Source organism: Polyodon spathula, chromosome 2 (assembly GCF_017654505.1).
Source record: "Polyodon spathula isolate WHYD16114869_AA chromosome 2, ASM1765450v1, whole genome shotgun sequence".
Taxonomy (NCBI): domain Eukaryota; kingdom Metazoa; phylum Chordata; class Actinopteri; order Acipenseriformes; family Polyodontidae; genus Polyodon; species Polyodon spathula.
The window spans coordinates 3,903,947-3,931,068 of NC_054535.1; the positions used below are offsets into that span (position 1 = coordinate 3,903,947).

Below are 27,122 nucleotides of genomic sequence, written 5' to 3' on the forward strand. Positions count from 1 at the left end.
GAAAATCAGGAACAGTGTAGCTCAGCTCACATGAGCAGTTTAAAGCTTTGCCAATTCACTGGTGTAAATTATTGTGTGATGTCAAGTGAAATCCCAATCAATTAAGCCAAAATATACAGAACTTGAAAACTAAATGGCAAAACTAAATTATAAACTGTTTGATTATGGGTTGAAGAGAAGGGTTTGCAGACCCATCACTGTTAACCTTTTCACTGCTCTTGTATGTAATTATACTGTTTTGGGGGAGGTAAATACTGCTCCGTTGCTCTGAAATCAAATGGTCAGTGTTACTGATCATTTCATTTTACAAACACTTTCACTTTTATAGTGTTTATTTCTTTAACAACAAACCCCTTTAAGGGGAAACAAAGACCTGTCATAATGTCTTGGACTTTGTTGTGCTCACTCACAAATGTATTAGTGCTCATTCATGCGTGAGACTGGCTAATGTGCTTTTAGAAACTCGTCTAGATTTAATTTGGAAGATTTCTATGTATAATACAGTCCCTATTTAAAACCTTGGCAATCAGGCTGCAAAGTTTTGACGTGTTCTACATACAAAACACAAGAGAAACACAGTGACACACAAGGAGCTCTCACGGCTCTGTTTGTTGTGGCTGCCCCTTGTCTGCCGCTAAGACAGGAAAGTGAAAAGGTTATTGATTGATTAGTGCCAGTACAGCCACACATACAGGGAAGTCTGAGTTGATGCTTGATCTGAAAGCACAGAACTGACAGAAGAGCTATTTATGTCCAACAAAAATAAAAAATTATTTCAATTAGTTTTTCCCTCACCCAGTGCAGGCTACAACAATAATGCAAATTCACCATCTCTTGTTACTGGGTGTAGCCTTCCGAATGAACCCCTAAATACACAGAGAGAACTTGCATTGTTTCCCAAATAAGCGTGTCCAAATAACATTATTTCATTAATTAACTCTCAACAACCGCCAACACAGAACAGGATGCTATTGACATGCAATCTGGTAAAGAGACCCCTTCTCCCAAGAAACACAGAGTTTACGATTCAAATGGTTTTTTTTACAGATGTTACACCATCCAAGCTGTTTTAAAAATCTTGGGTCAATGCGCGCAAACAAGCGGATCAGTTAGTGTCACTATTGTAATAAGGTGGATTCAAAACTATATACTAATATATATATATATATATATATATATATATATATATATATATATATATATATATATATATATATATATATAGTAAAGTATGTGTGACCGATGGCCAAGGCAACACACAGTAGGAAATACACAAAACGCAGGAGTTGGAGTGAAACGCCGTAGCATGTGTTTATTACATACAGTGGCGAAACAAAAAAATAAACAAACAAATACCTACTACAACAAGGAGTGCTCAATAACCACCAGTCCCTATCTAGGACAGGACAACTAGGCTGTTTCCCTGTACAGAAAACAATTGGTAATCTTTACCAACAGCACAGCGATTCCACACAGTAACTTCTTCTGGAGTACTTAAAGAAATCTTTCAGAAACTCTCTCTCTCTCTCTCTCTCTCTCTCTCTCTCTCTCTCTCTCTCTCTCTCTCTCTCTCTCTCTCTCTCTCTCTCTCCAATCTTCTCCCTGGTAGTCTCTCCCCTGAACTGGATTCGGGACTGGCTTTATACAGGCAGAACCCCATCCTAACAAGACACAGCTGTGTCCTGTTACACAATTAACTTTGGCCATGGCCTCCTGGGAAACATAGTCTTTTAGTCGGCAGCCATTTTACCCCACTACACACAGTACTCAGTATACAGACAGTTATTTTATTGTGGAAACAGGATTGTTTTCATTCTGTTACTTATGTGTGCATTGTTACATACTTTGCCATACATCCCACAACCCACTCTGTCACTATATATATATATATATCTATATATATAGATCATATATATTATATATATATATTATATCTATATATATATGATATGTGTATGTGTCACAACAGAACATTTATCACTTCAGCATGAGCTGAGCACAGAATTAGCAGACCTTGTCATTGTTTCTCATTCCAGGTTTCATAGCAATCGCTTGTAAGCCACTGATCAGAGTAGTACAGCTAGTGACGAACACATGTTGCAGACCCTCACATTTTTTGAACTTCTTTAATTGGAGGAGTGAAATATGAGCAGCAAGGAATTGACAATGCACAATTTTCTGTCTCCTGAAAGAAGTCACTTCACTTAGGACAAACCCATACAACGCAAGGGCTATGCAAAATAAATGGTGTGTTTAGGTCTCACTTTGTACTCAGGTCTTTTGTTCAGGGCTCTGGCCCCTTTGGTGATGCCACTGATTACTAACCTGTGAATCAGCGGGTTTTTGGGGTTTATTTGTATAATATTGAGACGTTAATTAAACTGTGAAAAAGGCTATTGTGCATACAGCCCTGGAACTAGAAGATATGAAAAGCATAAAAGATTGAATTAAGTTATTATAAGAATTTAGTTAATAACTTACAGTTTTATTCAGTTTTAACCCAAGCAGTACCAAGACTATACCAATATGTCTGCCAAACTAACAAATGAAATAGGGCATGTGGAATTTGATGGACAGCTATCATGTAAAATAAATTAAATGGGGCTTGAGACATTGCTACAGTTTAGATGATGTAGATAAGCTTCCTCCCTACGGTATACTCTGTAGGGATTACTTGTAGTTTCTTGTCCGGCATCCCTGCAAGATACATAGCTTAAATATTGAATATGGGGTTATTTGTGTTGCCCTTAAAGATTAGTATGTATAACTAACTGTGTCATGTTTATAAGTTTAGCTATGCAATCCAATTGGACATGACCTTGTATTGCTATATATCTTGCAAATGTGTCCAACTCCCATGAAAGCATGGTAGCATGCGCATGTAGGTACAAGACTGACCCCTGCGTGTCCATGATGCACGAAGTCCATACAAGACTGACACTCAGCAGTGTAAGAAGTTAGACTGGATCATTACAGTTGGCAGATTAAGCAAGGCAGAGTTTGCACCCTGCCTCTTCCTGTGCATTTAACCTCACTTCCTGTGAAAATGGTAAGAAATTGCACCAATCATAATTACATTAACTGAAGTGGGTATTCTAAGAACATCTATGTAATTAACAGCAGCTTTAGGCTTTTGAGTGCTGCAGAAATAAAACAGTTTTCTCTTGTTCGGTGGTATTTAAACCTGACCTAATCCACAATGTAGTTTATAATTTGATTTTTGTCAATTCCATATTTTGAAATCCAGCAAGGTCAAGCCATATTCCAATAACGTCCACACACAGCATACCTTAAGGTCTTTGCAATTTTTCAAGCTACAGTAATTTAGTTTGTTTGGTCTCAGAATAAAATGTGCACATGTGAAAAACAGCACAGCACACTGGCATGCTGGTGTAAACTGTTCAGAAAAAAAATATTATTTTCTACCTTAATTATACCTGCAAAGTGATCATCAAGAGACATCTGCTGACATTCTTAAACCTGTGACCAGTAATGGTGCAATGAAGTAAGGGCATATGAAGCGAAAGGAGCAGGAAGCAAGGACAAAAAACTATTCAGCTTAGTGAGTCATATTTGATTGTATATCACTTCAAAGCCCTCAGTGCCTACTTCATGTTTTAATGATTCTCTGTGTCAGCCCCATACTTGTTCCTTAAGTATGCATCACCTGCCGTGGTGAAGATGGATTAGGTCAGTTGTGAAAGCGACACATTCTCCCAGTCTTTCCTCAGTACAGTCAATAGCTGATTATTTAACTGCGCATTAAAAGCAGGCCTTTTGGGAGAAAAATCAAAGTTGCAAAGAGAATTCTGCAAATTAAGTTCTTTATGTAAGCAATTATTTAATTTAGTCAAATAATTGGCAAATAAGTTAACAATTTTGTGTTGCTGCTTTTATTTATTTATTTATTTATTTATTTATTTATTTATTTCCATATAGGAGAATGTACATGTGGTATAATAGTGTACATACATAACCTACTGTTCCAGAGATATATTTGGCAAATATTTGAATTCAAACTCATATGAATAGTCTGGTAATGTAACGGTCTGTAGAATAATACTTTACCTTCAAGATGAGGGAGACTTGGGCCTAACATTTCCCACTACCCAAACCTTTACCTTAAGCCTAACTGTAGAGTATTACCATTAGAATTGTTCCGTTATTTGCAAGTTATTGCCTGTTAATAGTGTGATAACAAATATGAAATGGAGTGAGAAACAGATACATAAGCTACTTACTCAGATGGAAGTCACTTAATATTAATAGCAATTCATTATAGTATCGTTTTTTTCAGTTGTTACAAAACAGCACGATGATACAAAGCGAATAGCCAATTTGAAGCTTAATGACCTATTTACAAGCTCTCTTGTAATGACCAACTAAATAGAAAAGGACAATCAAAATTGCTTTCCTTTAGGGAAAACAGAAGTAAAGAATTACAGAGCAAAATATTTGTCAGTGTATTAAACAGTCCAAAGACACATTGAACTGGAAACCTTATCATAGTTCCCTTTGCTATAGTGTGGGGTGACCTTTAAAATGATGAGGTTCCCAGTAACAATTCAGGGTTTTCAATCCACAGTATTTTTACTCATTATTGTTCTATTAAATAAGTACATTTTTTTCCACTGGGGTTGAGATATGCTGAATCAGTGCTCTTCTCAGGCCGACCTGCTTCTAACCTATGCTGACAAAATGTCTACAAGTGGAGCAAAGCAGCGTCACAACATATTACTTCCACAGCACAAGACAAGTAGCAACACAAAGCCCTTGAAACCACTGTGGCTTGTTAGAAATCCCATGGGGCATTCGCATGATTTCCAGCAGGGCCTTTTGACATCAGATAATGGAACTGCTGTGATCCCTGAATCACAGGTTTATTTTCTAGAACTAAGTCATTATAAAAAAAAAAAAAAAAATCATTTTTAAAGGTTTTGTTTTAATTACATTTAGAAAATGAATCGTAGATTTCCTTTAACCTGATTGGTCAATATGAGATCCCTAATCTCCGGTAAAGGACCTTGAATGTTCAAACTATGTTTAAGCTCTGTTCCAAATCAATCCAGTATTGCAGTTTTGTATTTTACCTTTTTTCTGCTTGAAAGAAAATCTTAATTTTACTACGCACCCTTTGAATGTTGTCCATCAATGTAAACTATGTCTGCTTTCTCGCTGTCCTATAAATGAAATCAATATCTATTTACATTTACTACACCAAATCAGGAATAGTGTTTGCTTTCAGCTGCAACACAGTAAATGACAACAGCAGTAGCACCTAGTCTCCAGTTTGAATGGCAAGTTGTAGAAAACAAACAACTGGATGTAGACTAATTATTTTCAGCAACTTTATTTCAGCATATCACAGTAACAACACAGGCACAGTGCACTATTCTCTAACAAAGCCAGGAGGCTACTCTGTAGGCTATTAAATGTCTTTAATTCCTTAAACTTAAAAATAACAAAAAATACTTTCACTAGTACATCACAGAACTACACAAATACAAGAACATGTACTCAAATCTTAGTTTTAAAAAATTTAAGTCAGGGGACCTTGAGTGGCTCAGCAGGTAGAAGTGCAGCCGTGCAGGGTGAGTCATACAGCTCAGTTTTGCGTCCTGGCTGTGCGAAGTAGGCCGCTCTTCGCTGGCGACTCCCAAGGGACCGTTGCATCACCTATGACTCTTCGCTGAGATAGGGAGGCAAAACCGGCAGGGACTGCAGCTACAGCGAACCCTGCTGGCCAGGTGCCCAGTACCTGTGGAGCTGGCCTTTGTCCTCCAAAGATTGGAATACTGACCAATACAAATTACCCTGTATGTTTGGAGTTGATCCCTGCCTTATTAGTTGTTCTCTTACCGTGAATAATTTAGTACTTGTACTTAGCTTTCACCTCTTAGTATAATGCTGATTTGCTTGAAATCTAATGCCAAACCTTCTTAAATATGCAGGAACCCTCTGTGCCTCATTCGGACTCACAGGTAGATCATTGACAGATAATTAGTCTCCAGGCTAGGCAGTTTCAAATAATTAAATGGAGCTTCTTAAAGTCCATTCAGTATACACAGTGATACTTGTGGCATATTACATGTAGAATTCTACAAAATCCCATGCGATATTCCTAGCAAACACAGTTATGTTACTTGTAAATTTCTAATGGGGGAGGATTATACTTCACAATAAAAAAGAAAATGATCTACTTTGTTTAGGATATACTTTTTCTGTTGTAGTGTAAGCTTCCAGATTCAATTATATATTTTAATTGATTTAATTAGTTTGTAATTAAATGATATTTTAGAAGCTTCTCATACTTAATTCTTAAGAAAATGGCTGCTATGTATAAACTCCATGGCAACCTGATGTCACACGGAATGATGGTATATGCAATTGCTTCTAAACATTTCTGACAGCTTGTTACTAGGATAAACATGTTTAAAGACATACACTGCCCCTCCAAATTTTAAAAATACATTGTGAATTGATGGATCGTGAAGGAGGAAACAAACATCTTTGAAAGCTACATGTTAAATGTAACCATTCCAGCAAACTAGGGGTATTTTTTTAATGCAGATCATCCTCCTCAATGGTCCAAATTGTTCAAACCAATGAAGGTTGTCTTCCTAAAGTTTCCATGGAGTTCTTCGACTAAATTTCAAATATTAATTATGTATTGCTTAATGCAGACTCCACTGATAGATAAACACAGGGAATCACATTTACAGTATATTATTTGGCATTAAAAGTGGAACGGTTGGTAGGAAGCTCAAAGACTATTTTAAGTAATGTCAATTATAAAGAAATTGCAATGTATTGAACCCCCCTGAGCCCCTTAATTGGATGATATCTAGAGTTAATAACATATCTCCAACTGAATAGGAATTAAAGACATTGCATGTTTTGTCATGAGCTTAAATAAGTGCAAACCAATGTTACATCTTACCTCTTATAAGCCCTTGCAATATTCTCACTGGCTCCACTTTTCCTCTGTTGATGATATTTTAGTTATTTTAATGTATCATTTAATTAAAAGACAAAATTATAGAAATACAAATTACTGTCTTCTGGAGCCAAATCGCTTTTGGGCTTTAGCTCAGTTTCACCACAGTAGTCTAGCTTTAATCAGTTGAACTACTGATTAGATACCAGGAAGAAGCAGTTGGATATGTTTTGTTCTACCAGTCAGAGTGTTGGCTGCAAAAGACAGTTCTCTTATATATGCAATGTTTTTTAATAACCCTTTATTTTACTAGGTAAGCACATTGAGATTGAAATCTCTTTTACAAGTGAGACCTAGCCAAGAAAGGCAGCAGCAACAACACAATAAAACACGATACAAAAGCACAGCTACAAAAATAAAATGCAAATCATAATAATACAATCCACAATCAGTGAAACAGTCAACAATCAAATAGTAACAAACTGTCTACTTAAAACATGCACAGCTCTCAAGCAGATAATCATGCAGCTTACTCTTAAATTGTACTAAAGTTATTTGGGCCTGCAACTTAAGTTTAGATTGTAAATCATTCCAAGACCAAGGAGCAAAAGAGGCAAATTATCTTTTAGCAGCCTCTGTTCGCACTTTAGGAACCATAAAATAATAAAAAAAAAAAAAAAAAAAATGGGATCTTATATTGTAGTTACAAAGCATTACTATAAAATATAAATTCATATATGGAGGTAATTTACAAAGAATAGTCTTATATAACAGAATACACCAGTGCTTCAATCTTCGCAAAGCCAAGGTGGTCCAGCCAGCCAAACTGTATAACACACAATGATGAGTACTGTCATTTGAATTTGTAATATATCTCAAGTCTGCATGATATATAGGATCCAGTTTGCTTAATGCTAAGGACGATGCAAACCTGTAGACTGTGTCCCCATAATCAATTTGTGATAAGAATATATAAGCAATTAGCCTTTTTTTGTAATTAAGACAAGATCGGTCAATAAAAGAAGCCCTATCATGAATTTCACTTTTTTTGCTAGATTATCAATATGGGCCTTAAAATCAAGATTACTATCCAACCAGATACCCCGATACTTATAGTTATCAACTATCTCAACAACCTTTTTATCTAAAGTAACTAAAGATAATTATTTAGTAACATTTGTCCTTGTAGAAGAAAATACCATATATTTGGTCTTACTAGCATTTAAAAGCTTTAGATTAATTAAGGCTTGTTGAATGGAATCAAAATTAGCCTGCAAATTATTGTTTGCCAAGGAAGGGGAGGGATTGCATGAGTATAAAATAGTATCTGCATAAAGATGGTACTTACAGTGTGTCTATTAATATATAGGATAAACAATAACGGGCCAAGAATAGATCCTTGAGGAACACGCTTGTTTAATAAAACAGGATTTGACATCATATTTGCATGTTTGACAATCTGTGATCTATTAGTAAGAAAATTTTGAAACCATCCAGCTGCTTGCAATCCAATACCAGCAAACAATAATATTTTATTGAGTGATGCATGATCAACCATATCAAATAAAGATCAATAAACAGTGATAGACATGTTATTTTTATTTTTTAGCTAGAGTCATTTTGAAATCATCCATAATGTTCTATGCTGCTGTCACAGTACTATGACCTGACCTAAAACCAGATTGCATGTTGTTTGCATCCAAGCAACATTTCAGTTGATTACTGACCATAGATTCCAAAATGTTTGCCAAAACTGACAAACTGGAAATTGGTCTGTAATTGTTCGTGTCAGATGGATTTCCAGCTTTTAACAGAGGAGTAGCACAGGCCGACTTGCAGACATCAGGCAGTTGATTTGACTCAATTGAAAGATTATAAATTGAAGTAATATGTTCTGCAATAACTACAGCAGCTATTTTTATTTAAAACTGATCTAGGCCATCAGGACCTACTGACTTCTTGCAGTCAATAGCTTATAGAGATTTTAAAGTATCATTTACTTTGAAAGAACAAAATTAAATTTAACACTAACATTTGCCACGCCTGTTATTCAGAAACACTGGTGACTTCAATTGTGTTTAAAAGTAGGTGATTTAACTGATTTTTGATATATGAAGTCAATCTTTATATTTCTGCTATATTAATGTTTAATGTACAATGTGGGACACCATCATTGGTATTAAGTGCACACCATGATATTCTCTAGACATTCTAATTGCACCATGTATTCTTTCAAATGAGAGTTCCTGTGTCAGCTGTGTTACAGAAATGGAAATGTCTATAATTTGACATTACGGATTTAGACTGCAGCAGCAGACCAAAAGTGCAGTTCACTGTCACATAAGATAGCTACTGTACAGTTCTATAAATATAAAAAAGAACAATGCGAGTAATATATATATATATATATATATATATATATATATATATATATATATATATGATATATAGTTGGTATATTATATATCTATATATATATATGTGTTTCAACACAAGTAATATCTGTATAGACATATTTTCTTCTTGTCTAGTCCGGGCCATCCATGTATTCAAATCTTTTTTTACAGCAAGTTTGATGGTCTCTTGCCAGTCTCGTCGTCACTGTTTTATATCTTCTGGCACCACACCACTTCAAATCTTTCATTCAAATTCACGGCTGACATTTACTTGACCACTCTTATTCAGCAATATTTTACCAGCTTGTTTTTCCCTGCATCAAGTCCCACCAAAATTGGGCATTGTTTGCCATCAGATTGCATTGAGCTGTTGACCTTCTTTTACAGAGGTATGTAGCTAGTAGAATATAGTTATGGTGTTCAGAAATGGGCAACAGTTAGGTCTACTCATTAGGTCCCGCTAAATTTGAAATGCAGTGAAAATCACATAATAGAATCTGGTAAATAAACCAACAGCATAGTGGACCCAATACAAATTCCACTACTTGATTGATTTAAAACAAACCCCTTATTTTAACCCTTACATAATTCTTGTAATTCCCTATTGATGACCACAAACTGAAAGAAAATGATGTGTTGTTACAGGATTGAGCAATTGAGCACTGAAAGGACTATACTCCTACACAATGTAATGGGTAATGTTGTAGTGTAGTTTGTTCTTGGGATAAACAGTATTTAAAACATATCAAATTGAAAAGGGAAAAAAAAAAAAATTAAATGTACCTTTGGGACCTGTTTTTATGTATAATTGATATATCCTGGATGACTTGCTTGAACTCACACTGTGAGTCGGTATTAATATGCAGAGTCAGGCCTCCCTTGGGTTTTTTCCCAGCAATCTAGCTAAATTTTTAGACAGATTTGTTAGATACTATGAACTATAGACATCCATCATTAGTAAACACACCCTTGAGAGTCGCTTTTATGGTTTTATAAATGTACCGTTACAACTGCTAATATTTCGTAAACCATATTTTCAGAGTTTTGGAAAATAAGATGGGTGCTATAATGGGGCCATGTGATTTTGGTTTTGGATGATAAAAAAAAAAAAAAAAAAAACTACTGGTAAAGCTTTGAGATATTGTATTCCTATTCATTACCAGGGATCCTAGTTTTCCAGCAATAAAAAAACAAAATCCTCACACTGAGATAATTCTCTAAATAAAGTTCCATTAGGGATAGGGTCCAGTTAAAAATAGTAGTTTCACTGCCCATGGTTTTGCCATCAGAACATATCAATGATAATAATCACATGTACATGTTAATAGTCATGTGTATTGATTCACAACAAACCATTTCTTTATTAGTACTGGTTTAATGTTATGTCTCTACTTTATTTTTTTAATTAATTAGAGCACAAATATTTAGATGTAATATTGCTTGTAATTTACAGATCATCTTTTCTTTGATTTATTTAGTGCTTTTTGCTGTACTACCCTTGGGTAGAAAAAAAAAAAAAAATATAATATATATATATATATATATATTATATATATATCTATATATTATATAATATATATATAGATATATTTAGTTAGTCAAATAAAATTTATCGTGGAAAGAGTCAATCAATCAATCTTTATTTTAAATAGCACCTTTCATAGCGGAGAACCATAAAGCGCTTTACAAGATGCAGTAAAAACAAGAAAATCTATCATACTTCATATACAGAAAAATGCATAATACATGATGTACAGTAAACAACAAAAAAAAGCATAATACATTACATACAGTGGAAAGTACATAATACATGATAGTAGCATAATACATTAAATAGTACACAAAATACAGTGGAAAGTGTATAATACATGAACTAGTCTATTAAAAACAGTATAAAGTACATAATACATGATAGTAACATAATACATGAAATAGAACAGGTGGGTCTTGAGAGTTGATTTAAAGGGAGCGTTGGTGGGAGGATCACGCACCAAAGTTGGGAGAAAGTTCCAAAGAGTCAGAGCCATGAAGCTAAATGAGCATTCTCCAAGTGTGGTGCACTTTTCCCAGGGGAAAACAAGCAGGCCAGAGTCGGAGGACCTCAGCTTGCGAGCAGGGACATAACGGGTCAGCAGGTTGAGGAGGTACTCGGGACCTGTATGATGAAGGGCATTGTAGGTGAGCAGGAGAGTTTTGAACATAATCCTGAACTTTACAGGTAGCCAGTGCAGCTGAGCAAGACAGAGGACGGGGGACGGGGTGGTGATGTGATCATGTTTTTTACATCTGGTAAGGATCCTGGCAGCTGCATTCTGGACTAGCTGCAGTCGGTTTATGGTGCGTGCCGGGAGACCACCATATAGAGAGTTTCAATAGTCAAGTTGAGAGGAGACAAATGCATGACAAAGTATCTCTGCCTCTGGGAGGGAAAGGTAGTGACGAACTTTGGAGATGTTTCGAAGATGGTAGAAGGAAGATTTGACCACGGAGGAGATGTGGGCATCAAAGGAACGGTTGCTGTCAAGAAGTGCACCACGGCTTCACACTGTGGGTGAAGGCAGCAGCAGACAGTTTCCGAGGTTCAGGGCAGCTATAAAAATCTATGCAAAATAACATTATAATGTGACTTTATTTGAAGTTCATTCAGGCGTATGTGGATATTGATAGTACATGGCATTCTATTACTAATAGGTAATGCTAGGAGGTGTATAAATAATTCAAGGCTAGTGGAGAATGTTTGAGGCTATCAGTTTGAAACTTCAGCAGCCAAATACTAAATATTGAGAAGTGTAAATGCAATGGTGGTGATAGAGTACATACAAAATAACCTGATGAGAGAGATTTTTTAATTCACCGTGGAACACTGTGCACAATCATCTTTCAATTTGAATGTGCTCACCTACTGGCATACTTTTACATAGGTTAAGAAACAAAAGCTTCCTATGGATGTAATGTTAAAGGGTACATGAGGACTTTTTTATTTTATTTTATTGTGTTACATGTTCCCAAGTGTTGCTACAACTGTTTACGTAAGGTGTGTGTATTGTTTTAATTTTTATTTTTTTTGTTTTACATTTTGACCACTTTTGTTCACTTTTAAATTGCATTCCCTGCCTCAAGATGGCTTCACATGTACCTGCATGGACCTCTCAGAGCTACATATGTAAGCAGGAGGATGATGGGAAATGTAATGGTCAAAATGTAAAAAAAAAAAATAATAATGAAATAAATAAAGCGTCAGATAAAAATACAACCTCAGTTACGCAATAACAGCCATTTGTACAAAGTAGTTTTGCAATGAAATGCTACAGACTTGTCTTTTAGGCATATTGGTAAAGCATATTGTATATTGGTAAATTAACATGCATGTAACAACTACAAATCTCTTCAAGTCATCAAGTTGAATGGGTCCTCTTTATTACTTGACATCTCCCAGACAATGAACCGCTCCTTTGAAAATGGCTGCATGTATGTCAGGGATGTCTTTTCTCAGGCAGTCAGTCATGTTCCTCTTTGTTTACTCGGAAAGTCACGTCTTTAGTTGCCATTTTTAAGAAGAAAAATTGGTTTTAAAAGTGCATTGCATCTTAAATTCAAAGGAATACGGTATTTGATAAACAAAAAATAACTTTTGTCTATGTGCAATTACCAGTCAGCATGTCCCCAAAAAGTGGATGCATCTTTAACTTTTATATAAAAGGACTGCTTTGTAAACATCACACATTAGCTGTGCAATGCTCAGTGAAGCTCTATGCAAAATGACAGCATTGTCAGCCTTGGGCAATAAATGCTTCCAGAGAGCTGTTCAATTGCTGTTTAGCTGCTTTTAGCCTCAGGTGTACAGAAAGGTTGCTGGGGCTATCAGATATGTTCAAGTATTTTAACAGTGGTGTCTTATACTATGTCAATGTGACGTTGTTTAGAGGCAGCAGCCAGACTGTCAGTAGCCTTCTTTTGCCATTCTATTGTTTATCTGTAGTTTTTTCAACTATATACCATCATAATTTATGCCATGCTATGACAGTTTTTCCACACGATGAGATCAATAATTATACACTCTAATACGCAAAAATTGATTAGTTTTGCCACAATTTGAGAAAAATAATCGATAGGTACTGTTGCTAGGCAGCCACAGTTGTATTATTTTGTCAGTTGTTGGGGATGTGGGGGGTTCAACTATGAGGGCAGAAAGCAATTTTTTTTTTTTTTTATCATTTACGCACATCAAAACAGGCAGATGTGGGTAAGAATTAAGGAAACATAATATTTATATATTACATTTGCTGGAATTGAGTTAAAAAAAAGATAAGTACTTCATTGATAGAATGACATATACAAATCAAATATAATAATGTACATAGATTAAACATGGACCTTGTAGTATGGACATGCCAAACTAAATAACAAGTCCTTTAGGAGAACTGCCCTTGCATCAGAGCTGCCAATGAACCTCATGGAGTATAAACTGCTTGATATCAGATATGTATGATTGGTCTAGGCCCATGACAGTTTTGTAAGTCAATAACAGGAGTTGGTTTATATTGGCAGTCTGTAGTGCAGCTAGAACTAGGTGAATATGAAATATGCACAACAAGGCAAATGCAAAATGCAGGTAGTCAGCAAGCTGTAGCAACCAAACTGGGGTTCCGAAAAATGTAGCATTACACGTCCCCTGTTTTGCTACAACTTTTTAAATAACTTACTTGTAGTTTTTCTTTTCATTGTTAACATCCTGACAACTTTTTACACGTATATCTGTTTCAAAGCTCTTCAAAATGTCTGCTTTAGTTATACTGATAGTATAAGGATTATTGCCCACATTGTCAAACAGGTAACACAGCAATAATGATCCATGATGTGGTAGGGAACAGAAAAGCCGGAGCACCTTCCTACAGTGATTTAGAGGACAGCTCTCAAACCCCAGTGCACTAGAGCAGACATTTTGAAAAGAGCTTTGAAACAGACTTTAAAGTTATAAGTATAAAAAGTTGTCAGGGTGTTAACAATGAAAAGAAAAATTGCAGGTACTTTTATTTAAACAGTTGTAGCAGCACGTGGTGACGTGTAACACTATAAAAAGTTGTAGGAGCACATGGTGACATGCAACACTATACTTAAAAAGTTGTAGGAGCACATGGTGACATGCAACACTATATTTAAAAAGTTGTAGCAACACGTGGTGACGTGTAACACTACATTATTCGGAACCACGCTACTTACTCTTCAACTGATTGACTTTGCTAGGATTTAATCTATACTTCTTATTTAAAAATCAAATCAAGATTTGTTGGGTTGAGATATATAAATACTGCCAAAGACACATGATTAGTAAAGGCTATAAACAGAGGCTAGCATCAGAAATGTTGCATTAAACCCTTGATACAGTTTCTGCTTTCCAAGAGTATAATTGATAATATGACATGGCTTTCTTATTCTATTGGTAACATTGAGGAAAATGAACTGATAAAAAGTTGTGACTGTGTTTGTGGTTTCTTAGACAAACTACCCATAGGGTTTATTTAAGCAGAAGAATGTACACAAATCAATGATCAGCTAAAGGAAGGCAACAGAGCGCTACGGAATGACTAGATGAGAAAGGTCACTGGTGTGCTCCCAATCTTCGATCTACTAACATAATTCAATAGTTTGTTTTTTATTACTAACCCTTTCCATTTTATTTAATTAGCAAAGGTAAAGAAATCTTTCATTGTTAAAGCAACCATATAAAATCCCTTTTTTTCTCTCTGTTGGATAAAAGCATTTGAGACTAAACAAATAAAACATATGAATACGGTATTTGCTAATGAATGTATGTACTTATTCGTAAATGTCTACAGGAAAATACTGAATATAACACTACTGTATCCGTGTATAATTGTTTATTTGAAAAACTTTGTTTAAAATAAATCATTGACCTTTAAAAAATTGAAAACACTATTAGAGTAGAGCACAGTTTATTAGAAATTTAGGCTGTCTTCACCCATGTAAAACATCATTTCAATTAGCTCTCAAGCAACATTTTCATGCATTCGAAACCGTTCACATTTAACATTCATTCTGTTCATTTTGTTCAATTTGCTTGAGTATGAGGCTGGGATCTTTCTCCTAAAAATAAAAGTAAATAATACCAGTACTTTACTGGTTCATTTCTGTAGCATACACCAGCTCAGTTTATATTGCACTTAATGTGATATACATTTGCTGCCTCATTGGATTAACATATGAAGCCTTTTGAATTGTACATTGTCAGGATCGTTTATAAAGAAGAATTAAAAGGGCACTGTTTTGAAAATACCCATCAGAGAAGTAAAAAAAAATAAATCTAGAGTATAAGTATAGATATATTTATTATTAAATGATTATGGAGAATGTCATGGAGTCTGTCTAAACTCTGATAACTTGACTCATATTTGTGATTGAATTCAGTCATAATTTCCAAAGTTAATTTCATCTGCTAGGTATACTGTATAGTGTATAATTGATATGGATTTTGCTGGCTATCTACCACTTGATTCAGTAGCCTCATAACATGATCAAAAAGGGGAAACAAAATGCAAAGCTGTATATTTCTGAAAGTGTAAAGAAGAGATTCATTATATTTTTTTATTATACCTTTTATATACCTTTAACCTTGATTCGATTGGGTAGGTTCCTTATTAAAATGTTTTAAAAGATTTGTGTGCTTACATTATTTTTGGTGAAGCCTATGGATTTCCACTGCTTAAAAAGCAATTCAGCTACTTCTGAAACAGTATTTTTGGATCCATAATACATTATTGTTTCAGCTTGATATCTTCAGGGAGAAAGGCTGAATCTAGGCTTAGTTTAATGATCAGGAGTGTTTTGTTCTTCCCATACTGTGTGGAACTCCCAGGCTACAGTGATTTAAGAATTGATGGGCTGACAAATGTCAGTATTTCTGTTATTCATCACAGATAGTCACTGTGGGTGTTAAAGCTAAGGGTACATTTTAAAGTCTTTAAAAAGTTACAGTTTACAAAAGAAAGAACAAGGGGAGAGGCTTTTTGTAGCATTTGAAAAACAGAAACCAAAAACGGATCCTTACAGGTATAAAGTTTAATCAAATAAACATGTAGAGAAAGACCACCTGCTTACATTGTATAATGTAGCTGGGAATAATAATACAAAAGAACATTTGGCTTTCAATAGCAAATATGAGAGATTTGTACAGTGTCTCTAATGGCAGCTGTGTGTGTTGTGGAGGTTACACAAACAAACACAAACAAAGAAGCTCCAACATATTGTAATAAAGTGACTGGAAATTACATTAACTCCATTTTACATAATATAGAGGTAGTACACAAAACACACTGTGCAGAGCTCATTGCTCTAACAAACAAAACTTAACATTGCAATGGAGAGAAGTTAAAGTGCTTCAAAGGACCATCATTGAGTGAGGTTTCCAGAGCTACAGTATAAGGGCACCAAGAAGTGGTGTTGGACTGCAGAGAATAAGGGAAATTAAGTAAAGGATGAGAAATGATTGCAGCTGTAATGATATAGACTCCTGGCATGGCATATGTGATAAAACAGAAGCATGGGTCACTTTAGCTCTAGGCCTAAGCAGGTGTCAAAGGGACACCTTCATGGGTAAGGGCAATAAAGAATTAGTCACAGTTTAAACTGCATCTTTGTATCAAGCCCCCAGTGAGCAAGATGACTTATGGCGGATGACATAATGTTTTCTACAGAAGCGTTCAATGGTATTCAGGCAGGAGGAGGACAGCGAAGATGGTGTCAAGATAACACCTTCTAATTGATGAAGGTGGAGGAAAAGAAGATGCAAGCAAGGCAACAGTGCCATCGCACTTGGGAGTTGTGGGCAGCAGGGTGTACCATTGCAAACAAATCAGAACAGCACTCTGGTAGATAAGAAATGTAAGGCACAGAACAGAAATACAAAACGTTTTTTTCTTTGTAAAGAAAAGGATTGTCTTATGAAAACCAATGTATGGCTCTTCTCAAAATATATTCTCATTTTATATATATATATATATATATATATATATATATATATATATATATATATATATATATATATATATATATATATATATGTGTGTGTGTGTGTGTGGTGTGTGTGTGTGTATTTTATTAGTCAGTTTCTCAGTAAGGAAAACTGTTTCGTCAGGCAGTGTTTACATATAACTTTTAAATCACTTAACCATTTTTATTTTAGACAGTACTATAATTAAACATGTGTCTAAAACCCTTCTGTTTTAATGTTTTTTAATTCAAGTGCTGTTTAGCTGTCTTAACAGTGATATGGAGTTTTCCCTGTGCTTCGTGTGTAATGCAGTTAGTTTATGCACTAACCCCTTCTTGCCTGTTTTTACAAGTTTCATATTGATGAGAGTGGAGGTAATCTATTTTCAAGAAAATTAAGCAAGAACGCATATTCATATAATGCTACATTAAGCACTGGAATTAAATGCTAATAATATTATTGACTTCCCTCTTGATAGATTCTCCCCTTCCGAAGAAGCCCTATGGTTACATGGTATTAATTCATATATATTTCATATGAATGACTAGAGACTCTTCTCTGCTGCTTTTGAAGGCGCTGTGTGTTATGGTTACTTTTATGATATATTAGGCAGGGAAATAACCACTTAGCAGTATATGGACACATATTAGCCAATTGGAACATCACAATGCCTAGAATGAGGGCACATTCGATATTTATGAGAATCTGGACACCAGGGGCTGTGACAGGTAATGTTTACAATGACTTTTGGGACCCTAATTGAAACATAATTGTTCTAGAATTGTATGTTTACGTCTAAAATAATTAAGAAATGGAGATTGTAAAGCAAAGCAAAACAAAGAAAACATTTACAAGGCGTGAGAAGTGGGCACAGCTGCATCGGTGTGTAACCTGCATTGTTGTGTGATATACTACTGTTACAGATCCTGACCTCTATAACCACAAATGCAGATGAAGCTAGCTCTTGTATAGTGGTAAGATGCGTGTTTGAAATGTGTGTGGTTGTCTGTTGGTGCCCAACCTGCTCCCTGTTACAAGTGCATTGCCACAGTTGTCTGAAACATGTTGTACATCTTAGGAATTTCACAACATTTGACATCCGTGATGCTACCTATTTACAAATATGTATTTCATTTCTGAAACATAAAACCAGCCTCACACCTGACCATCTCTGTGTAACTGAATCAATAAAATGTTTGCTTATGGATAGAATGCCACTAGGAGTTCTTTTTTTAGGTATTACTCATATAATACTAGGAAAGACAGCCTTTCTTTAAAAAAATGCATTGGTGCTGAGCATAGATGCAGAACCCTTTAAGTCTCTGTTAAACTCTAGCATATATATATTAGGTCTGTAAACAGTCATGATTTAAATTTGCAGTTTTTTCGCAGTTCAAAATATAAACAGTTTGCACGTATATGTACTTGCTTTCAAGATGGATTTTTGTTCATTTGTTCAATGTTTATGCTGTGTTGCATTACAAGTGAACAATAAGAGCTAACAATAATGACGCATAACATACAATACTTACATAACAGTAAAAGCTCACTCACAAAATTGAACAGCCACTACAGTATTTATAAAACAGCAATAAACCTTCAGTGACAAAATTTAACAGTAATTAAGTGTGACAGCATGCTCCTGTCATCTGTGGGTAACCGCTGATATGCATGATTGAGAGACATGGGAGTTGGAGTTCAAACACCGCTCAGGGGTGCAGGATTTATTAACACAAAAGAACAGAAAGTAAACAAATGGGTCATGCGACGCTACCAACAATGGTAACGCACAGAGGACACATACAGCAGGCTGTATAGAAGGCAAAATAACACAGTACAAAAACTACAAATAAAAGGTGCCACACAGGATGGACGCTAGCCTTATATAATGAGGCATCACGCTCCAGGAACCTCGCTATACGTTACTTGGGATCCCCTAAACTCACCTATTTGTGAGCTGGTATTCATACGACTCCTGCTGCTTCATACGACCTTGTCTGGGCATTGCCTTCACAAGTACAGAGCTGCAGTTTCAGGGTTCCATAGATGTTATTCCTGCAGAGAGGACGCTCTCTTTCTTGAGTGTACGCAGCTCCCTTCTGTAGCATGGCAGTGCAGTCGCCCAGAGCAATCCCCACCAGATGTTTTTATACCAATGGACTCTCAGTCGAGACCCTATAGCAATTCACTTGCTCCATAAAGTAGGTGTAAGTCTCACCCACCTGTCCCTTTAATTAGGGTCAGTAGCCTGGCCAGGTTAAAACTCAAATTCCCATAGTTCTTTGCTATCACCCTCTGTTCATCCTCTCCCCCCATTGGCTCATTCTGATATCCACTCCTCCAATCTCAGAGCTCCTTGGAAGCCAGTACCAGTATTAAAGCTGGCAGGCTAGGCCAGGGAGGACTCCATTTTCTCTTGAGGAAACCATTTACAAACAAACAGCATATTTCTTAATTAACAGAGTAACTTGAACTATTTTAGATAAATCCTGGTGCATCCATTTACTCTTTTCATAATCTTGTACTTTGTCTAAACCTTTCTTTTTTGTTTACACTGTTGCTTGTTTAAGTTTAGTTGCTGTTCAAGGTCTGTTTAGGGTTTGTTTTTTGTTAGTGTGTTCAGTCTCCATTTTGTTCCTGATCCTCCTGATATTTTCCAAACGACTGTTCTTTGATTTAACAGAAAATAAATTACAAAACGTACTACAAAAGATGTTCCAAACACAAAAATGGTGATTAAAACGTCACTGTCACTGTTTTCAGACTTGACGATGTAAACAATATGACGGCCGGTATGTAAACTGGATTGTGCAGCAGTCAGGAAGCCACACGGAGAGCTGCACGCCAAAAAAACTTTTTAACTACTCTATGCGATATGAACTTCAGAAATATTTGGTGTTATTTATGTTATATATTTATTTACTTATGCTGTATCTGCTATATTAAAAATATATATATTAAGCAGTATTTACTACCCAACCTTGCCTTGCTTATTTGTGTTGACTGATTCTTATATTAAATATGTGTTGCAAACTCATCCTTAGTGGAAAATTAAATGCCACTCGGGAAGACTATTGTTACCTGCAGCTTCAGGCATTTAGACCCCTGTCGGTAATAACAGTCTTCCCTTGGGTCAATAATTTGCCACTATAGCCCTCCTCTCCAGTCCATATTTATATATGCATAGTTTTTTGCTATGAGGCAATCTAAGAAAAACAGCTAGGGTGACAAGTAATGCTACTATCATATCCTGCTTTCATATCATTTTTTAGTTGAAACCTTGCTGAGACTTGGGAGGCAAAGAAAAAAACAGTTAGCTTCCTGTTTAAAGAACTCTATACACTTTTTAAAATTAAAAATTGTGTTATGTAGGCCCACAAACTGAAAGCATTTTCCACAAACAATTTTAAAATGTAAATATTTATAATTTCTCCATAAAGTCATTGTATGCCACCTCTTGAACCACTGAAATAGAAGCTGAAGTGATAGGTTCTTGAGTGGTAAGGCTTAAGTGCAATACTTTGTAGCTGGATGGACATGAGCTGAAACCAATGGTAGACAACTACTTTAATAAATGTGGATGTATTTGGTTAATTAATAGATTTGTGGATATTTAGTGTACAGAAGATGTGGGGATTATTACTTCAAATCCATAATGTATACTTATAAAGATTTGTGTAAGACAACAAATGTGTCCTGATTGCTTGAAAATAATAAAACAAGATTTTTTTCAAGGCTCATTTCAAGCCACTTCTTTAAAAAGGTTAATTGAAATGCCAGATTTAATTAGTCTAATTTACCTGGATTATTATTTTATCTTCTACACTTCTGTTTAGATGCTTTCACAGCAGTTAATTGCGTCTTCATGAAAAACACTGTAGTGCAACTGCAATTAAATGAATAACACAGGATTAGGCACATCACCACTGTTCATACAGTTCACATTCTGAGGTACACTCATATTGCCCCACTTGAGCTGTTATTTACTACTATGTTTTAATATTTTCTTTTTGACTGTGGGATGTGTTACTACAACAAATATATTTCACTCAAAACTGTCAAGGAAATACATGTGTGGGTAAAACTGGCACCCACATTGTAGAAGGCCTGAGAATAACAAAAACATTTTCTTTCTTTCTTTCTTTAAAAGTGTCTCTGCTTATAAGGTGTGAATTATGTATTCACTCCACAACCTCTAGAGCAGTCATTGCATAACTACTAATTGGCAGAAACCATTTATCCAAAACAATAGACACTTTTTTATAATTGTAGTGTAAGTTTTCTGTGATGATACTAGATCTTTTCTAATGATTAAATCTACCACTCAGCTTGGTTTGTGTAACACATTCCACATCTTTAAAGATTTAGCAGCTTGGAACGCAACCCAGTAAAGGTATTAATAAAAGGTTGCCATTTTCCTCTTTCAGATCCAAGGCCATTGCCAGATGTAGCCATGACCGGGAAGTGCACCAGGGAATGCAATGAATTCGGTCACTCAGATTCCTGCTGGATGCCTGTCCAAACTTCGCCTGAAAGAAGACAAAACAATCAACCCAAGCTCTCTACATTTATGCCCACAACCGAAGAAGGCAGCCAGGAACAACTCGCCAACGGAGACCCCCATCTCATGGGTGATCGCAACAGAAACCTCCTGAGCAAAAAGATGCCATCATCTTATGAGACCTTCAGCACAGCCAGTTTCGGCAAAAATGAGGATGGCAGCCCAGAGGATATACCCCTTACACAAACAGGAGTGTACAAGCCCTCTCCTGTTAATACACTTACCAGAAGGGAAGTGTACCTATAAGATGATATATTTCCACCTGCAATGAAAAAATAAGCATAACTTTTCAAATAAAAACAACCAGAATAGGGAGCCACATAAATAAATAAATAAATAAATAAATAACTGCCACTGCTGCAGACAAGACAATCTCTGATATACTTGCTGCCTGATTGTAGTGTACATTGTAGAATTCATTTTCATAACTTGCATGCCTAATCTCCCTCACAGATTTTATTGTAAATTGACGGTTGGAAATCAGTTTAACAGAAATTTAGTCTGATTGAGAGGTACGCATTGCAACACTGATAGCGACAGGAGCCAACTACGGGTTGTTAATATATTGTGAAACCTGATCAAGATGACAGGTCAGTAAAATCTAATCAGAATTTGTCATCTGAATATCAACAGCCCATGATGAGAATGACACTTCAAAACATCAAAAAAATAAGAAAAAAGCATGACATCTTCATAAATATGTATCACTTCGCATATGAAATTCAGAAAGACACAGCTTTCACCATGTGCCCCAAGGCTTAAGACAGTGCCACAAAGTGTGTTACCCTATGTCATGTACAATTTAATTATACTACATGGGTATTAGTCTCTATGAAATCCATGAGGTTAATTAATTCTACTTATAAGAGTCAGGTGGCACTGTAAGCAAATCTTACTGTTATATATTAGTGTAAAAATCAAGTCTTTGGATTTAAAGTAGATTTTATAGAACCGGGAACTGAACTCTGAACAAGAAGATGCAAGTTTATGAGCCATGAATAATGACAATTTGTTAATGATTGCTTGAAACATTGAAATATATGTAAACCTGGTTGCACCTATCAGCTGACTGTCCTAGCTTAAATGACACTTCAGACTGGAGGCCTTAGGAAAACCGATTTTACTCCTTCTGGCATCAAAAAAGCAAACTTAATGTTTCATCAATATAGGACAACAAAGAAATGTACAATAGTGTGTCATTTTACAGGCTGCATGGACATTTACATAGAAGATGGATGGACTGCTGTAATGTGAACACTCATTCTGAGCACATTCACAAGATATCAATTTGTACTTAATCTTTAGATTGGATTTTGCCCCATATGATGGGATTCAGTTTGCAGACTTGGAATTTTCATCCTTAAAGCATGTAGAAGTACCTAAGCACTGGGATACAACAAGCGGTGTTGTTGGCTTAAGCCCTGCATTAACGTCTTATCTAGGCTATAGTGAAAGAAAAAAAAGCATTAAGAGTAATGCCACAGCTCTGGGCTGTTGCACTTTCGACAGCCTACACATATAAAAACAAGGATGTACTACATCTCACTGGAAGCAAATAATCCAAATCTCTGCTGTGACTCACAAACGAAGAAAGGGGGCAGAGAACGTTATGTTTTGTAATGAAAATAATGGGAGCCCAACAAATGGAAACCATAGACAAACCAAAGTTTTGGAAACAACAAACAGCACGAAGGCATAACCTGATATTTCTCTGGTAACTTTTAGACAAACAAAAAAAATTGCTTTTGGTAGTTTGTTGCTTTTAATACATGCATACATGTAAATGTATACCCTAAGTATAGGTTGACTAGTCATTAAAATCCAAACTTCTTGCAACTTCTGTTTCATTTAAATTACAACGAACAAGTAACACTGTTTTGTGCCCTTTTATCTGTTGCATAGACCTTGTTACATTAGCACTTAATGTAATTTCAATATAAAAATAGTTATGGTATAAATGAAAAAGCTCTGAAGAGATATGAGTAAAAAAGGGAATCTCAAATGAAATAATAATTGAACTTTCTGTATGTGATTATTTAATTTTAAAAAAAAGCTAATCATTTGTTGCTGAACTTCTTACTGTAGTGCAGCCTTCTATAGGGTTAAGTACTTATTGTTAAGAAAAGTGCTTCTAAATCGCTTAGAAACTGTAAACATAAATATGTATTTTTATTGCACGTTTAAAGAGAATTTACTTCACGTACTGAAAAGGAAAACATAACAAAAAAAAAAAATAATCTTTTTGTATAAACATGAAGTCCATCCTGTTGCTTGCTTTTGTTATATCTTCAACAAGCATTAGTCATGTAGTCTGTTTTAGGGTACCAGTTTAAAGTGACTGAACACATACTATGTTAGCATCACACCACATAAGCACATTTTAAAAAGGACAGAACCACTTGAATGCAACATTCTTTCTATTAAGATATAATAATAATTGTAGCGAGAGTTATGTTACTTGTGACAGTCTGGCTTTCCTCATACAGTACACACACTGAAAAAGTTGCAACTTTGAACTGGCATGGCATAGACTAATGTTTTATGTTGTTTATTTTTATGTTAGGTTTTATCTGGTGCCATTTTGTATAATTAGAGTGCTTCTGTAAAAATAGAGTGAATGCAAAATATGCAAATTGTGCCTTTTTATACCTATTGGTATGATTCAGTGTTGGTGGGGATTGGAACAAAGAGTAATGGGCTGCTTTATATTATGTTTTGGACCTGTATTTAAGTGTATTACACAGACTGGATCATTTAGGGTACATGGTAAGTTGTCTTCTGGTAACTCACATACAAGATCAGTCAAAATTATTTTTTTATTATGAAACAATGTATGGATAGTGTACAGTATGGTGAAATTAGGTTTGACATGGTTTAGGGAAAAAAAAAAAAAAACTTTTTTTATCATTATTTCTATGACTGTTATGCAATTTATTCAGTGTTTTTGAATACCAGAATATTTTTTCTTAAACTGATTTACATTGAAAATTGTACACTATAATGTAGTTGTGTTAACATAGCAGTCTAGTTTAATCAGTTTTATGTAGCCAACACACTCATTATGTTGTGTTGTGAAACACAAGAAAATACTTTTGACTGTTCAGTTATGGGAAGTCCAGAAATGACCAACGTTACTGTTGGAGATTGGTGTAAGGTCATGAAAGGGGCTGGCTGGAGGATTACCCCTGGAAGTTAGGAATGCAAAGCAAGTTAGATTTCTTATTGGTACTCTTTCAATTTTAATTCTAAATTATTTTAATTATAAATAAAATCAATAACATCACAAGAATATTACAGAAAAAAAAATAAGTCTAAGAAAAAAAAGATTAAGAAAGCTGGTCAGAAGTCTAAAAATAATATCACGTTCAAATCTCATATTGTCATTGGTCTTGAGACAGAATGTGGCTTCAGTTGAAGTAGTTTTGTGATTTAGGTCAGACCCTAGTTGACTGTTGTCTACATCACGAAATCCCACAATTGGTCATTGTTGCAAGTCTTAGCTTTGGTCTCGGACTGAGGACATGCACTAACATAATTACTGTCACTCCTGTAGAGGGCAGTCTTTCAAGAATTTTCCCAAAAGCAGACAGGGAAAGCCAATAATTAACTGCAATATGCTTGACTTAGTTTGAAAAATACATGGCTTCAGTTAGTTTAATGATTCTGCCTCTCATGAGCAATACATTCATCTGAAGATTAATGAGTTTAAGATTAGTTATGGTCAGTACTGAACTGAAAAATAATAGTGTTGGTTAGAAAGCAAATAAAGGCTGTATAAAACCAGAATACATGGTGAGGTAAGTTATAGGAGAATCCAGAAACACACAGATGATTGGCCACAAAATATGAAAGTTTTAGTAAAGTGAGAAAGAAATAGAATTTGAGAGAATAGGCTTTATATATTGAGAATTAAATTATCAAAGGAAGTATCATTTCCTTCCTGGGATACATTTTCAGCCAGCTTCTCCTAAGATTTAAAGCACTTGCATTCAGTGTGATGAGATCTGCTTGTAATATTAATCATAAACTATTGTTCTGTGACATGGATGTTGATATTGAAGCAAGGAACAATTTAATTTTGTTTTATTATGAGTCACTATGCACGCAGCTATGCTAAACATGGCAAAATGTATTGAACGCAAGTCCACTTATTTATGAAATATTTTACATAATTTAATTTGCTTTTGTACAGTTTCCTGTAAATACATTGCTTGTCATTTTTGTCCCTGCAAATTAAAATAACAACATGTTAAAATGAATCCTTTGTGTCATCTTTAAAAGCTCCAGTACGGATTTTGCAGAAAGTTTAATTTCATAACATTTAACTTTGTGAACCAAGTACCCTGCTGCTATTTAGCTGCTTCTTTTTATTTATCTTGTATAAAATAGTGAGAGAATCTCTTTGAATGAACCTCTGTCATTAATATATGAGGCGTATTAAAGAGAAAGCAATTTGGAGTCATTATTCGTTATTCACGGGATACTGATCAGGACTTCCTACACATGACATAACTAGAGTCTAAACAGTAGATGGTGTTATTATAAGAAAAAATTTATATACAGTACAAATTGTGTGTGTGTGTGTGTGTGTGTGTGTGTGTGTGTGTGTTATATATTATATATAATAGATATATATATAATATATATATATATATATTGTAGACGATGACCATAGTGTAAAATTATTGCCGGGGGGAAGACTATTGTTACAGATAGAGGGCTAGAGTACCTGAAGCCACAGGCTGAGGGCATTGCACTCTATTCCACACTCATTTCCACTATGAGCTGAGTCTGCAGTATATATTTAATATATGAGTCAGTGAAAATAATGATGCAAGGTTAGATAATAAATATGACTTAATATACTGTAAAGCCATAAGTATTTGTGAGCCTTTTATAATTCTAAGGGCTGTACATATAATGAAGTAATATACTACTACCAGTGCAACAGGTCACCAACATTTCTGGAACAAAATAGGTTTTATAGGTGTGATTCGCCAAAAATTTGTATGGCTTTATAGTATTTTGTTTAAATATACTGTAACTGATATAACATAAGTAAATAATAGAACATGTTTTTGAAATTCATACTGCATCGTTCATTTTCTCTTTAGTCACAGAATCACAGTTTTTTTCATTCAGCCATTTTCTCTTGTTGTTAGGAGTGGAGGTGGAGGGCATGGGGTTCCTTGGATAAGAGGTAGAACTGACATTGACGTG

At 35.2% G+C, this 27,122-nt stretch overlaps 1 protein-coding gene across 3 annotated transcripts in view; it reads left to right on the forward strand.

Annotated features, from left to right (window-relative positions):
* pcdh7b (protocadherin 7b) overlaps positions 1 to 26,020 on the forward strand; it is a 179,155-nt gene extending 153,135 nt beyond the window's left edge. For 2 of the 3 annotated variants that reach the window (XM_041274454.1, XM_041274464.1), the window contains exon 3: positions 21,769 to 26,020. In XM_041274454.1, the coding sequence (XP_041130388.1) occupies positions 21,769 to 22,148 (380 nt within the window). In that variant the 3' untranslated portion in view covers positions 22,149 to 26,020. The remainder of the gene's footprint in view (positions 1 to 21,768) is intronic. The other variant, XM_041274500.1, reaches the window with a different exon arrangement.
* The last annotated feature ends 1,102 nt before the right edge of the window (positions 26,021 to 27,122 follow it).